Source organism: Calliopsis andreniformis, chromosome 12 (assembly GCF_051401765.1).
Source record: "Calliopsis andreniformis isolate RMS-2024a chromosome 12, iyCalAndr_principal, whole genome shotgun sequence".
Taxonomy (NCBI): Eukaryota; Metazoa; Arthropoda; class Insecta; order Hymenoptera; family Andrenidae; genus Calliopsis; species Calliopsis andreniformis.
In genome coordinates this window covers 839,089-856,281 of record NC_135073.1, presented here as the reverse complement: position 1 = coordinate 856,281, position 17,193 = coordinate 839,089, and the positions used below count along the sequence as shown (strand labels likewise).

Sequence of the window (17,193 nt, the reverse complement as noted above, 5' to 3'; positions counted from 1 at the left end):
CCTCTAGTACCCGACTCCAGGCTACGAAAAGCGTGCCTATGAGGAAGAGGTACCTCAGCTTCGCTGCTAGATATAGAGTAGAGAAGTGGACTGTATTACCGACGATATCATCAGTGGACAAGTCGGATTTTTCTCTGCACTCGATGTACTTTATGGCGGATTACCTCAAACGAAACACTGAATAGTATGCACAAACTGAATAGTAATCTCAGGGAATCAAGGTGAGGGCATCGATTTCTAAAATGCATTAATGTACCACAAACCGTCACTCTTATTGTGAGTTGATTTGACTGTCACATGAAAGAACGTATAGTTTGAACAAATCGAATGTATCAGGTCACGAGAGACAGGGATGACAGCGACAGAACAGCGCTCCTATTTTGTCCAAAGAGATTCGGTGCCCGATCAGTTTTGGCAAAGTGCAATTGATCGCTTCTGTTTACTAACTGCCGAATGATGGACAAGTGTATCTACGTTACGCTCGCTGTGTTCCCATATCTCTTTCTCCATTGTTCCAGCGCTTTCTCTTTCTCTTGTATTCTGACGACGTAACGCAACCTCAGGCGTTCTTTTCAAACTGTTGATACAGATCGTGTTTACCCGGTTGAGATTTAATTGTAATAACACAAAAAGTAAAACAGTTGTTTTTGACGTATCAATTCTTAGCAATAGTCGCTCTTGAGCTGTCGAACGGACTAGACGTGTTTATCGAAAGATGTACATACGTGTACTCAACGACCGCAGACTGTGAGAGTGAGAATGACAGTGAGACTTTGAAATTCTACTAATTGCCAGTCGGCGGTATTAACCGTCAAAATGGGAAACTAACTACAAATGAAAATGGTTAAAAATGGAAACAATTACAGGACAACTAACCAACAACAACAAAACATCACTGAAAGTGAAGACGAACCAATGAAGCTAGATCAAACAACAAATAGCGACAGAAAAAAGAAGAGATGCGAACAAATACTAGGAAACAAAACAGAAATAGCTATTAATACGTATGGAAAATCGAACACTAACATAGCGAGTTCGGAAGATGAATTCATTAGGGCAAAACTCGCTAAGCCAAACAAGAAAAAAAAATCCCAGCAGCTAGTTTACCTCAAAGCGGCTCTGAAAATGACGGATCGAAATGGCTTACAGCACCAAAAATACAAACAACTAACAAATATCAAGTTCTATGCGATCGCGCAGAAGAAGAAACACAAAAGAAGCCTCCACCAATATTTGTCGAAGCGAATGTAATTCAACCACTAATGAATATACTTAAAGATAACTTACAACTAAATACTTACACACTGAAAACTACAGATAAGAATACAAAAATCCAGGCCGAGAACATCGAAACATACAGAAAAACGATACAAATACTAAGGGGAAAAATGCAAGCTACTTCGCCTATCAAACGGAAGATTACCAGAAGATACAAAATAACAATCAAAGAATTACACCACTCCACACCGATCGACATTAAAGAAAGACTGAAAGATGCAGGACACAACGCAGAACATGTAAGCAACATCACAAGTAAAAAAACGGGATAACCTCTACCAATGTTCGCAGTTGAACTACATAAGGCAGTTAACAATAAAGAAAGTTATGAAATCAAAAAACTACTTAATACGATCGTTAACATAGAACCACCACGCTCGATAAGAGACATTCTCCAATGCACAAGATGCCAAATGCACGGTCACACAAAAAACTACTGCAATAGAATATTCAGATGCGGAAAATGTGCAAAAAATAATAATTCAAACGATTGCCCAGGGGGAATAGAATAGAATATGATATAAAAGAATAGAGAAACCAAGATGCGCAAATTGCAGAGGAGCGCATCCTGCTGGCTACAAGGGCTGTATGATACAAAAAGAAATCTAAAGAAAACTTTTCCCGATAATTTTACACAGGAAAGATACACGCGATATAACCAGTTCTCCATCAACGAAAGACCGAATAACGGATACGGTAAACAAAGCAACGAGAAGCCATCCCCTCCCCGCATCCAAGAGCACAGGTACACGCCCTATAACTAATAACTACACAACAAGTTGACATATGCCGCAGCAGTAGACGAGAAAACTGATAGAACAGAAACACAGTCACCTACAATCAGCGACAATTTAGCTTCAAATAGAATGGAAAAAATGATGGAGAAACTAACTAATCTAATGGAACAACAAATGCAACAATTAATACTGATCATGAACGTAATCGTAAAATTCATCTCTTCGATCTAAAATTCACGCTAAAAATAATCTCATGGAACTGTAACGGGCTACAAGAAGGAAAACTGAATTAGAAAACAAGATAGACATATGCTTACTCCAAGAAACCCATGAAACAACGCTTAGCTATTTCAAAATATATCCATTTGACATACATACAACACCAAATAAATCGGGAAAGGCGAGAAGAGGAACAGCAATTCTAGTACGTAAAGGTATAAAACACTACCCAGTACAAAGAACAAAAGAAACATATACACGGACTACGACAATGAAAATATACTTAGGGAAACAACAAATACTCATAACATCTTGTTACATCTTACCAAATCGTTAACCGAAAAACAAATAAACGAAATATTACCTAACCAGAATAAATATATAATAAGAGGCAACTTTAACCCAAGAAATCATCTATGGAGGTCAAGAATAAGCACTACGAGAAGTAAGCTTATACAGAAAATAATAGAACACAAAAAATTAACTATAATAACACAAACTAACGCAACTCACTGGCCAACAAATATCAATGCAGCCCCGGACATTATAGATTTTTTCATAACAAATTTTAAACCATGTTTAAAAAGTGGTGATAATTCGAGCCTTTGTCTTGTCCGCGAAAACCGTTGTCTGTTAGCATACGTGACCGGCCGAAGGTCGCCTTCGATAGGAGATTCAGTAGCGCCAACAACAGGCACGATATATTCGAATTATGACTCGTTTTTCAGCTATTACAGTTGATGTTCGAACAGGTGAGCGATTTCGATCAGCTGTTCGAATCTCAGGCCCGATGTCGAGTGGGGATATCGAAACCTGAAAGAGAGAGAGAGAAAGAGTGAAACCGTAATATTGGAAACAGACAGACAATGATAAGCGGAGCGCCGCGTAGCGAATTTTCGGGTGCTTCGTGCTTTCGCGGAGTGTCCCGATCTCGTCAGTCAGACAGTCAGTCTTGCACCGATCGCTCGATAGGGAGCAAGGGTTTCAGCGAACATAGAAAACCTTTACGGGCCTACGGAGCACCCCTCTGGAGTATAGCTACAAAAAATAATTAAAAGAAAATTAAAACCGCACAGTCGAAACTACTACGAACGATACTCGACGCACCATAACCATTACATAAGAAACGACGGTATACAAAAAACTCTAGATATCCCACCAGTCGAACAAACCCTTAAAATCCTAAATGAAAAATATTGGGCCAGAATTAACACGCACCAAAACCCGACAATAAAAGACTGCACAATACCACTTTCAAGGAGACTGTGAAGATTACATCCACTGGACAAATGTCCAGTGCTCCTGCCGAATTACTGATGAAAGCGAAGGGTACAAATCACAGAAGAATGTTAAATGTATGAGTATAGTGTGAGTGAACGTATAAATAGATAGAGTGAATGACAAAAACAAACGGATACAAATAGTATAAAAAGTCTACAAATAGTAAGAGTAGTGCATGAATAAAGGAAATTTAAAAAAGATTCTTAGCACATCGGGACCACCTGTCGAAGTCAACCTTCGATAAGTCACGCACGGCTATAGACAACGAATTTCGCGGATCCGGGTCATTCCACGCGAAATCGGGCACGTTTCGGAGCAAGTTCTTGTAATTTGCTCAAATTTGAATATGTTGTAGTCTTTAACGATATTTAAACGTGCCCTAATGGATTTTTCAAAATTTTGAAAATTGTCGATTTTACAGCTGTTTGAAGTTAAGTGCTACCTTTTTTTAAAAAATTATAGCTATTGAACTAGTAAGCGGATGGAGATGAGCTTTACGGTGATTATAGAGAAAACATTGAAGTTTGTAAAAAAAATTATTTCATTTAAAAAAACTTGTTTTTTAATCATCTTTTTTGCAATTATTTTAAACAAATGCAGGTTTTTAAGATGATGCGCGATTTTAAAAATCTGAAAAAAAAGGAGAATATAGTTTGATCCTTCCCCTTGATGGACAAACTTTCAAAAAGATGGACATTTTAAAATTGGCCCTGTGAAAATTGCTGAAAGTTGACGCTGCGTCGAGTCGCACTGCTGTGGCGGGCGCGTCGTCGCTAGCAGCCTACTCGACTCCAGCGGGCGAACGTGCGTTATTATTTGGAATCAAGGCGACTTCACCCAACATTACTCTACATTATCTCCGAGCATTTGCAAGGTTTAATGCAATCAATAAATATTGGTAACTCAATCTTCGTCTTATTCTTGAAAACATAAATATAATCTCTTAAATCCTAGCTTTCATTTCGAAGATTTTGGTATTAATGCAGAATGGCACTTTTTTGCAACTTCACATGGCAAAAATGAATGTGAACTTGTCAATAAGTATCATTGACAAAGAGTGAGTTACCAATATTTGCCGCCTTGATTCCAAATAATAACGCACGTTCGCCCGCTGGAGTCGAGTAGGCTGCTAGCGACGACGCGCCCGCCACAGCAGTGCGACTCGACGCAGCGTCAACTTTCAGCAATTTTCACAGGGCCAATTTTAAAATGTCCATCTTTTTGAAAGTTTGTCCATCAAGGGGAAGGATCAAACTATATTCTCCTTTTTTTCAGATTTTTAAAATCGCGCATCATCTTAAAAACCTGCATTTGTTTAAAATAATTGCAAAAAAGATGATTAAAAAACAAGTTTTTTTAAATGAAATAATTTTTTTTACAAACTTCAATGTTTTCTCTATAAGCACCGTAAAGCTCATCTCCATCCGCTTACTAGTTCAATAGCTATAATTTTTTAAAAAAAAGGTAGCACTTAACTTCAAACAGCTGTAAAATCGACAATTTTCAAAATTTTGAAAAATCCTTTAGGGCACGTTTAAATATCGTTAAAGACTACAACATATTCAAATTTGAGCAAATTACAAGAACTTGCTCCGAAACGTGCCCGATTTCGCGTGGAATGACCCATCCGCATTGTATAACACTTTCTTTAAAATTCACAATCATAGCTGGGACCTTAAAGAGGACAGTAAGCAAGTAATGGACCAGCGTTTTACGCAATATAAAATGTGTAACAAAAGAACTATGCATTTCCAAGCATGTATGAACTCTTGAACATTTGAACTTTTTCACTGCTTTTGCATTTAGAACTTACTTTAAAGCTGTTTAGGAAAACATTTCAACGGTCGAGCGCTATTGAAATTTTAAGCAATGAAAATACACATGTTAGATTTAAGTTCTGAAGATAATGTTATAACTACCGTAAAACACAAATATCGAGATTATGTACCTATATTCAATTTAAAGCGAATCAAATAATGTTTCTGAAAATTATGAATCATTTATTATGAAGGTGTACTAAAAGGTCACAAAAGTATTCCCACGTAAACATTATTACTTATTTATTATTTCTATATATTTCCTTATAGCAAGATTACATTGATCCACTTTTTACTCTAATAGCATCTCTAAGGCGGTGTTCCATATTATGCACCAATTTTTGCAAGATGTTTACTTAAATAGTAAGTATTTCATATTTCGATCATTTTTTGTTTTAACATTTCTTTTGCTATTTATCTGATAATTGTTTCATTTCCTACATACTTTAGGCCATGTATGGTCGAAGAAATTAACGTCTAAACTTTGTCATCATATTTGGGTTGTGGAATGTAAGTAGATACTATACAGGGTGAACAAAATAACATGACCACATCCAATATTTCGCTTACATTTTCCAATAGGAAGAAATGACAGAGGAAGAAGTTGCTTGGTATGGAGCAGCAAATTGTAAAAAATTTATTACGAGGTCATACTTGTTTAGATTTCAAGGTCATCGCAATCTTTTTAAACGGAACGACGTATTTTTATCATCGTTACATGGTAGCCCAAGACAAGACGAATCCAATGACTTAGAATTTATGTGACTTTGAACGTTTTTGACGCGAAAAATTCAAAATTTTGGCGAATAATTTAATAAGTACGTAATACAACTAAATTGTACAGAGCTCCCAATTTGCGAAAATAAACACAGTTACAGTGCGATAATATCAGTTCGACTTTCCAGATATTGTTTACAATGTATTTCATGCCCATTATTATTGATAGTCGTAAAAAGCATAGTTCAGTTTGCTTATGATTATCTGGAAAGACAGTTGTAATCATGGATTGTTACAGTAGTAAAAAGGAAACTGAAATGCTCTTAATTTACGGTGAATGTAAGCCTAATGCTGTGTAGGCACAGCAGTTATATGCTGAACAATTCCCAGATAAAAGATATCCATCGCGTCACATGTTTGAACGACTATAATAAATAACAACGTACATTTATTTGAGTAAATTAGGCATACACTTAGAGTACGTATCCAAAAGTACATTGAAAATGAGGTACAATATTTTGAATACATTTTATAATTATGTAAGACGTTATTTCTTGTTTCACCAAAATGTTTTTGGTTTTTTCGCGTTCATAATCACGTAAAGGTCATAATTCTATTCAAAAAAATTGTGAAGACCTTGAAATCTAAAAAAGTATTACCTTATGACAAATTTTTTGCATACCATAATATTTGCCCCGTCAACTTAAATAACTTTTTCCTCTGTCATTTCTTCCTATTAGAAAACGTAAGCGAAATATTCAAGGTCAAGTTATTTTGTTCACCCTGTATATGTAGTATTCATTGTTTTACGAACTGAATAATTTGTTTCGAATCGTTATCTTACTGAAAGTAAAAATTATCTACCTAGCCGAATTTTATAGCATTTTGTTTAAATATTAAATTTCTAGTACTACTGACTATCAGACAACCCTACACTCTATGCTTTATTATTGCACATAAGTTTTGTATTTCTATTCCAAAATGTTAGGTCTGTTTCACACGTGATTACGTCAATCCGAATTCAAAATAATAATTTTCTTTTATAGGGGGACTCGTACACGATTAATAATAATGAAAATAATAAATTAAAATTAAAAGTAAACGTCCTAGCACTTTCGTTTTTCGTTATCTTAATGGGAGTGTGACTCCGAGCAGCTGGGTACCAACCGTGAGAAATTTCCTTATATGAACATTTCTAACGAATCCCCACTCATTTTTCGGGTAACAAAAATGTTGCAGTTCCTTAAAAGGGGTGATTCAGGGGGTGTTTTGAAACAACTTCTTCCTTAGCGAAAATGTAAGATGAGGCTTCGTTAACGAGTTATTAACGAAAAACACCGGCCAATGAGAGCGCGAGTTTGCCGTCCGAGCGACCGCGGTAGTGTTGGGTAGGCGCGCTAGATGCTACGGTTGTACTCCGAACAAGAAAGTCGTCATACATCGAAGAAAATAGCATTAGTATGAAAACTGAAAGCGACATAATAAATAACACCGAGTCCTTTTTTTGTTTATCACTTAAAGTGAATAATTACTTAAAATCGAGGAAAACTACGTGCAACGTAAAAACACGAATATGTAAATTTCTTATTCGCATAACGTATAAACAAAAAAGCAATACAACAAAAAATAAAGGAAGAGGAGAACAAACTTCACCTGTAGTTTGTAAACCTGTGTCACTGGGTCACTGTACCGATCCTGGTCATCGACTGTCGAAATGGTTTATGCTAGGGCACGCGTTTAGGTAATTTATGGCTTTATTGCTTTGGTTTCGAAGGAGACATGATCTCGGAGTGTCCGAACAAGGAAGGTCTGAGGTGCTTAAACTACGTGGGGGGTACAAGGAGCTTCCTTGGAAAAATTCTACCCTACCATAAACCATTTCGACGGTCGATAACCAGTATCGGTACAGTGACCCAGTGACACAGATTTACAAACTACAGATGAATTGCATTTAATTCATTAATGATTATTATTTTTTAAATCTAACGCAGACTACTTTCAACGTTTCTATCTTCAACGTTAATTCTCCAATTTTCCGTTCATTTCTTTTGTTGCATTGCTTTTTCGTTTATACGTTATGCAAATATTTTCATACTAATGCTATTTCCTTTGACGCATGCCGACTTTCTTGTTCGGAGTACAACAGTAGCGCCCAGCACGTATCCAACGCTACGGCAGTCGCTCGGACGGCAAACTCGCGCTCTCATTGGCCGGTGTTTTTCATTAATAACTCGTTATCGAAGCCTCATCTTACATTTTCGCTAAGGAAAAAGTGTTTCAAATCACCCCCTGAATCACCCCTTTTAAGGAACTGCGACATTTTTGTTACACCCTGTATAAACCCAGAGATTTTAGCCCTAACGAGTTTAGAACAGTATCATCACGTTGACACTCAAGTTCGTCAGAGTTGGTTGCTATTAAGTTAGATCGGGCTAAAGTTCCCTTTCGAGACTACAGTTTGACCTCTTAGAGTCCGCGAGCTGGTATAAATTGTACCTGGCAATTTCTACGTCCACTCTGTAAGTCCCCTCATCGCCAGTGCGTTAACACAGAGCATTAAGATCATACACTTTATGCGACAACACTACGCTATACACCTATACGTGAAGACTGATCTTGGAATATACTAAAGTATTCATTGCAATTTAACTGGATTGCTTTCAAACCTATTACCATAAACGATTCCATTTGAAGTTGATAATTTCCTCGCGATACAGCTTAGCCGCTCAAGTTGTATCAATTAGTAATTAACAAGTTGCGAGGCTTACTAATATTTCCTGCGGCTCTCTGATTCCACATCAGATTCGTCCGCATGCCCTTACTTCCAAGGAAAACTATATCCAACTTAGTGGCTCTTTGACTTGTTTGAGTTCGTCCACAAAAGTTAACCTATCCAGCAGCTATCTGAATTTACGTCAGATTCATCTGTTTCCTACAGCTACCTGTAACACCAGGTTTGTCTGTACGTTATCCACAGACTTTACATTAGGTTCATCCTCGTCTACAATAATGCCAACGGCTCACTGATCTCGCATCAGTATTGTCTGTTGTACCAACTAACACTTCACCACTATATTCTTTGGAAATATGTCTATCCTCACCTGCCTCTCGCGTTTCGTCTCGTAACAATATTATTAATTCAGCTTGACAATAATTTTGTCAATTTGTTTCAATTCTTACGAGGCAATAAATGTTATTGGCACTATATCGATTCATTTAATTAAAAAACAAAAAAAAGAAAAGAAAAAAACAATTTAATGCATACTGTGAATAGTGTGAATACTAATATGAGGTATTGACCTTCTACCGCAAACGATCAATATTATTGTCAGTATTCCCACCATTACCGATGTTAACACTTGGGTCACAAAAATCAAAATTTCATCAGTATCAAACCTCGTTCTTTCAACATCGCTTGCACACAAATCAATAATATTATTGATCATCTGAAGATCCCTTATCAAAGAATATAACCGATATAATCCATTACATATACATATTGTCTTTACTAATACATGTTTTTCCAAAGTTTCATCCTTTCTTCAGATTTGTTTCATTAATACATAGTTTTTTCGTGAAAATAATTTTCTCATAAGAACTTTCAACAGAGTTCTGGGTTATTATCTTTTCTATCATTTCTTGATTATCATTTCCATAAAATTCGGAGTCACTGTATCTACTTGAATTATTTCTTATTTCACGAATTATTATGTTTTTTCTTTACGAGTATCGTTGACATCTTTCTGATTCTAATTTATTCGTACTCATAGTTTCTACACTATGATAACTACACGCAATTGCAGATTGCAGGAAATTCATCACACGATGTCATAGAGTCAACTAGGTTTGTCAAGTGTATCTTAACTTTTGTTAGGGAAATTCATCATAAACACTCAATTTTAAGCGTTCGAATATTTTTATGATCTCTTTTCGATACGACTTTACAATGCATGTTTTATAACTTTTAAAAAGTTATCCGAGTCATTGCAAATTTCATATACATAATCTCGATACTTTTGTCTTACAGTAACTATAACGTTAGCATTAAAACTTAAGTTTAACATATATAGGTATTTTTACCGTTTAAAGTTTTAATAGTGATCATTTAAATACTTTCATGAACAATCGTACTTAGCTACTAAAAAAGCATAACATTTAACGCCGTATATGTTTATAGTTATTTACAAATACAGTTATGCATTGTATTTCCAAACAAGTTATTTATTGCTTACCACTTTGTTATCCCGCAACATATTACGGATATGACTATTTCGAAATTTGCTGTTAAGACTATTCTACAGGTCTATACCTCAGAGCCAGACTAAACCAAGTCCATTTCTTTAAATTGAGTTTTTCACAGGATCTTCTAGAATAGTAGGAATTTAGTTTAATTACATTATAGGTGAAAAAAATTTAATCGTATAAGCTACTTCAAATACTCTGTTAAGAAATGGATGATTACATTTGTTTTTCGGCTTTCCTGAAAAATAACAAAAATGAACTTGGGTAAGCCTGGCTCTGAGGTACAGATATATTGTAAAAGATACACTACTAGCGTTACGCACCACTTAACTATGTACTTGGTGCGAGACGCTGCCGTGTTGCTTGATGAATAAGTATCCTTATAGAATACATACATATTACATAACGATAAGTAAAACTCTGCTATAGACGTCATTGATTTAACTATCTTTCATTGCTATATTGCTTAATTGCAATCTTTGCAATATTTTCCTAAAATGAAAATGGAAGATTTCACTTGTAGTTTATGTAATACTCTATTCCGGTAATCTTACAATTAGGAATGAATTTTGAAAGAGCTACATTCGTAATTCGCTGCAAGATTAGAAAGTATGTACATACTAAGCATCATTTAAAAAGTAACGTCTTATATAATAATGTTTGTTTACAAACATCCGTATAAGCATATTAAACATTACGCGTTCTAACTACGTATGGACGAGTATATCGAATTTGAGTAACATTTCACAACATGGAAATGAAAATATTCCTTTATGGATACATGTAAAATAAAAAATATATGTAATTTTGCATTGTAGTGAAACATTTGCAGATACTATTAATAATTTCAAAGATAATATAGATCCATTTAAATTCAAGACTGCAAATTCGAATAATTATTGCAAATAATGTACGTATGCATAAGTGTAACTAATGTTGCAGAACTAGTATATCAATGATTCAAAAATTTAATTTTTTCTGCTTTCTAAAATGTTGAATAGACATGTAAAATATTGCAGAAAATAATATGAAATTAGAAGGAGATGAAAATATACATGCAAATGAAACATTGGAATTACGTATTTTCGTTATGATAATGTGGGATAATTGACCTGCAATTCGGAAATTAATTTTTGAGAGATCATTTTTATACAGAATGAATTTAACTACGAAATGTTTTATTTGGAGTAATTTTTACTAAGAATTATTGAAAATTAAAAATAATCTAGAAATTATTTATATTCGCCAGACCCTACATTCTAAGGTGGATTTGATTTAGCTACAAAATAACTAAAAGATCGTTTGTTATATTCCAGTTTACGAATTTTTGTCGATCACAATGACATTGACAAGTTTAATAATCATGCAATTTAATTGCCTTCTCTCATTCCTTTAAGATTCGCCATCTTGTTCAGACATTATTGGAACATGAACAAGTTTCAGAAAATGGGGGTTGCTTTCCCCCTCAATCATTGCTCGCGAAATGAACCTATAATGTAACTACCGAAACTTATGAACTAATAAAATGATAATACCTAAAAAAACCGTTCAATAATTGGAGAACCACTATCATTTCAAGTATTCAGAGAATAAATAATTTTATAATATAGTGTCTTCAGATATTTGGCATAAAAAATATATAAATAAAAAAAAAGAAAATGTATTCACTTTTTTAATAAAATATTTGACATTGTTAAATATGTGTTAATAATGTATACGACAGTACATATAAGTTAATTAGAAATGTTTAAATAATCAAATATTGTTAAATATTTAATATTTAAATAATCAAATTTAAATTCGTAAAAAATAATAGAAAGATTAGGAAAATAGTCAAATGTTACTTAATTGTTGTAAAACATTTTAATTAATTATATATTTTTAAATGTTTGTGTATATTCTTTTTCATTTAAAATCTTTTTAAATACTTACGGTACTCGATCTAGAATTATATTACTTAATTGTAAAGGATAATAATAAATGTTTTGTAATCCCTTTTTTATAAGTTGAACAAATACTTTAAGTAGATATACCAAAGGCGAATGCAGCATGTAAAGTGGTTGCTTGACTTGTACTTAGATTCAGATCACAAGTTAAAAGTGGAACTACAATTAAAATAATTGGAGGAACGCAAGCTTCGACGAATGCACACATTCCACATAGTCCTATAATAAAATAGTGACAAGATCCCCATCCTGCAATTAAATTACTTTTAAAGTATGACTGATTTCATTAAATACAACAATTACACTGTTACCATTTACAATTCACTACATCTTATAGTAAAGATACAAATATTTTTCAGGAATATGATGATTCATTGTATACAACAATTTCCAGATACTAGAAAAGTATTTTGTAACGCATTTAACATCGTAAAGAGAAAAATTAATTTCTTGAATATTTATATTTCTAATTAAAGTTAGTATAATGCAAACTGTTATTTCATTTACTATAATTTTTCAAGTATTTCATGAGTTCCTTAACCTGTTTTGGCTATTATATTTTCACAGTCATTGGTCATCATACATTGCAAAATTTAATAGCTGTTAATTTCCAATTGTATTTACTATATTAGGGATATTCGCCGAAATATGTACATTTTGTATATTTTGTAATATAATTGAACAAAGATGATTAATTTAACGCATATGCTACTTAAACCATCTACTCTCAAAACTGAGCCGAGATCGAAATTATGCGATAAAAAATGCGGCAATCTTCATATACTTATAAATAATAGAACATAAAACATAGAACTAAATGTATGTAGGTAGAATGTAGAATATCTATTTAAAATAAATAAACACATCTTAAATATGTAAAAAAATTTATTTCGGAAAAGTAAAGTTCATATTCAAGATATAATTAATTTTTCAATTCTACTCTATGTGGAATCATTTTTGAAAGAACAGTTGACATTTAATAACAAAAGAGATACAAATGACAGTTTAAGAAAAATATATAAGTATTTTTAGTTGAATCATTTACGAATCCTTAAAATATTCTTTTGAGCCAACAACATCAGGTTTCATAGATTTCATTCCTGGTTTCCAGCCAGCTGGACATACTTCTCCATTTTTGTCAGTAAATTGGAATGCTTGCACCAAGCGTAGAGTTTCGTCAACGGATCTAAGAAACAACATTAACTGATTAACCAATACACAGTTACAGCATACTATACAAAAACATTATTTTGTAAAGTATCTTACCTGCCGACCGGTAAATCATTGATAGTAACTTGACGCAAATTTTGCTTGTCATCTATAATGAAGAGACCACGGAATGGAATTCCTGTTTCTTCATCAAGTACACCATAGTCACGTGCAATTTTAGAACTCTTGTCGGCAAGAAGTGGAATATTCATTTTACCAAGACCACCCTGTTTACGTGGTGTATTTATCCATGCCAAATGGCTGAAGTGAGAATCAGTAGATGCTGCAATGACTTTGCAGCCAAGTTGCTCAAATTCCTGAGCACGATCAGAAAACGCAATAATTTCAGTTGGACAAACAAATGTGCTGTAACATAGATTAGTACTTATTATTATGCTACAATCCTTAATATATGTAATGAAATATTTCTGTTACAAAGAAGTGCTTACAAATCTAGTGGATAGAAGAATAGTATAACGTATTTCCCTTTGTAATCAGAAAGAGAAATTTCTTTGAATTCTCCATTGACAACTGCAGTACCATGGAATGCAGGAGCTGGTTTCTGAATTGCTGGGACAGGCATAATTGCTTCTTATTTCTGTAATAAAAAAATTTCACAAATAACAATTAAAATTATAACTTAATGTAACTTTTACATTATAATTTTCAAAAATCTATTTATTTTAAATGGATGTATTTTAAATTGAATAGAATTGATTAGGTATAATTTTGTAGAATAAATAATTTTAATAAACTTTGAAAATTATTGATATTATTGTAATATTATTTGTTAACTATAAGATAACTCTACTTTCAAGATGTCTCATATTTGACAGTATAACTAGGAAGCTGATAACTAACCATGAAGAATGTAGACAAAAATTTTTACTATACTATCAAAATTTTATACAAAACTCAGTTTCTAGAGAAAATGTTCTTTGTTCTTTTGATATTAAGTTCACGTTATAATTTTTATTTATGGGATAATAGAATGTTTATATTGTCTATTATGATACTAATAAAAGTATTAACTATTTTAAAATTAACTACCTAAAAAATCAAATTATATTATTCAATTATATGAAAGTAAGAGGGGCACTGAATTATTTATACCTAACTTTTTTCTTAAAACTTGTTTCAATTTGAAGTTGTAAACTACACTTATGATCATTATTGTAGACCATAGAATATATTAAGGAATGAAAAGGATCTGAGAAACTGAAGCATGAACATTAGAAAGTAGTAGCAAAAACTTAATGTATACACACACTATACTACTGTGTCTAGCAGAACGAATAACGTTTTTGTTAATTCTTAAATTAAAGGCCATTTGGAGGGTCAATACTTAGTTTATTTAATATCAATATATGTAGTTAGCTGGAGAATCAAAGTAAATAAAATAATTAATTCAAAGTATATGTAACTTTTCTAATTAGGGATAGTATACTGTATATTTACCTATTAATTATAAGTTAAAAAAAATTAAGAGCATTCAACTGAAAACATTCATAAATTTACTGATGTTTTGAAATTGTATCTAACATATAACTGTTTAATTTATTCACTTTTATGTTTCCTACAAAAGTTTGTCAGATAAATACACTGCTAAATAATAACATTGTACAATTTATTATAGGCAAACAACAATTATGTTACTAACAATAATAATAATGGCTTCAATATTTTAAAGAAGTACGTTTATTATATTTTAATAATTTTTATAATACAATATTCTGATTAATTTTTTTTATTAATATTCTTAATTTCTTTTATAGCTCCAATCTTATCTGTGTTTCATAAATTCAATTGATTCTGGTCACAGAATTATAAATGCATCCACAATATAACCAAATACAGAGGAAAAAGTATGTGTATCACAACACATATGTATGTAGTGCACATATATTCAGTATCAAACGAATGGAAAATATCTAAAAATTTTAAATTAACTATATTTTAACTTTAAGTATATGTCATTCATAAAAGATTAAGTACACTCTGCAAAAGAATATGCAGTACTAACGCATATTTACCAATTGAATAATAATAATAAATATATTTGTAGATTGACAATGTTTTTAAGTGAATGTAAGTACATACATGCGTGATCAGTACGTTTTTTTTTTTTTTTTTTTAAATGTAAAGTTGTTCGACATTTTCGGTTTAGCTTTTCATGCAGAATCAGGATGTTTTTCGGTTATATTGTCAATGATAGAATTATTATACCCGATATTTATACCCTTTATATACGTATATGTACTATATTTATTATTTTAAATACAATGTAATGAAAATTTTATACTTGCAAAATTGTTAAAAAAAAGTAATTTCAATTTATAAAAAGGTTATAAAATTATATTTTGATGAAAAAGTTTAACCATTTGCAAAAGATACTGCACAATAGCAATATTTTGTATAGGAATAATTACATTATTGTTACACGTTCGTATGTGTTATTTTCGTAAACTTCAAAATTAATAATATGATACTATTATGTACTATCGAAAATATATTTGAATATGAAATACGCGTAACATAAAATATATTATAATCAAACTAACAGTTACATATAATATGTATGAGCATGTATATTGTATGATTTCAGAAATTTCAGTTTTTTCCATTAATTACTGGTAATGATTTGATGAAACTGAATCAAATGATAGGCACGCAGAACAACGTGATTACTATACTGAACAATCAAAGCTTTGTAATGATTCATCAAGGATATGTGTACGTAATATTGGCAAGCATTAGAGAATACGTATAAAAAAAATTATAGAATTTTAAATAAAGAAAATTATAATATGATACAGTATTCTTGTGCACAATATGAATTCGCCTTAATTTTAAGGATTAATTTACATATGTATACTATATATATATATGTATATCAAAATATGAATATTAATAACGCTGACTGTGTAAAAATATGTCAATTGTTAATAAAGTGAAACGTTTCGGAAGTTCTTTGTGAAGTAAAGTAACAATACCACGCGATATTTCGTACATATTGAAATGTTTTTCCTTAACAGTACATGCAATTTCGAACGTAACACAGCAATTCCCTACGTACCACCAAACAATCTTTCCGTTTCAGTGGCGTCAACGATGAAACATTGCATAGAAATACATTTGTTCAGCGCAAAGCGTAATGAATTTTACATGATCGAGAACATTCTGAACAGAGAAAAAAAGTAAATTCTGGGAAAAGGTCAAGTGGAAAAATGTTGATTACATAACTACCAATGACGTTTAACGCGATAATATGATATTGTACGCGTTTCTTAATTTGTAAAATTCTTATTGCCAATATTTGCCATTGTTGTAACAATAATATTCTAATATTTCTGAAAACGTGCGAATGTATTTACAGGAATAGATACATATTACAATGGGTAATATATCATAAATACAGAATTGAATTTTATCAAATTGATACCTTTTTGCTGTACAACGAGGTGTAGTTTATTAACCGATAGGAAGTATCGACTACCACTCTTCTCCAGCGAAGCGACAACAAGAATATGTCTAACCGGTAACTGCCGGTAACTGTTCTTCGCGAAACTTACCTGGCATTTAATAATCGAAAGACAAGCATTTTGCTTACGCCATCTATAGATCGTGCTGCCCCCTATTATAAAACAGTTGTTTATCCATAACTAATAAACTGTTTAAACAATTTACATTATTTAATAAAATATAATATGTGTGTACCCATGTAATATTTATCTTTATTAGTTCTAT

The 17,193-nt window shown here is 32.4% G+C and overlaps 1 protein-coding gene across 1 annotated transcript; it reads right to left on the bottom strand.

The window, feature by feature from the left end:
* Positions 1 to 13,104: 13,104 nt before the first annotated feature.
* Prx2 (Peroxiredoxin 2) lies at positions 13,105 to 17,024 on the bottom strand. Its single transcript, XM_076389082.1, has 4 exons — positions 16,889 to 17,024; positions 13,896 to 14,044; positions 13,504 to 13,812; positions 13,105 to 13,423 (listed from the first exon to the last, which is right to left on the bottom strand). The coding sequence occupies exons 2-4, from the start codon at positions 14,027 to 14,029 to the stop codon at positions 13,279 to 13,281; spliced, it is 588 nt and encodes a 195-aa protein (XP_076245197.1). The 5' UTR covers positions 14,030 to 14,044; positions 16,889 to 17,024; the 3' UTR covers positions 13,105 to 13,278.
* Positions 17,025 to 17,193: the final 169 nt, after the last annotated feature.

What these genes read in the sequence shown, in the direction of transcription:
- Prx2 (XM_076389082.1), bottom strand. Translation starts at nt 14,029, where the DNA reads ATGCCTGTCCCAGCAATTCAGAAACCAGCTCCTGCATTCCATGGTACT. An exon ending in TTCTTCTATCCACTAGATTT is followed by an intron (nt 13,813 to 13,895) that starts GTAAGCACTTCT and finishes TCTATGTTACAG; the next exon opens with CACATTTGTTTGTCCAACTG. An exon ending in AATGATTTACCGGTCGGCAG is followed by an intron (nt 13,424 to 13,503) that starts GTAAGATACTTT and finishes GTTGTTTCTTAG; the next exon opens with ATCCGTTGACGAAACTCTAC.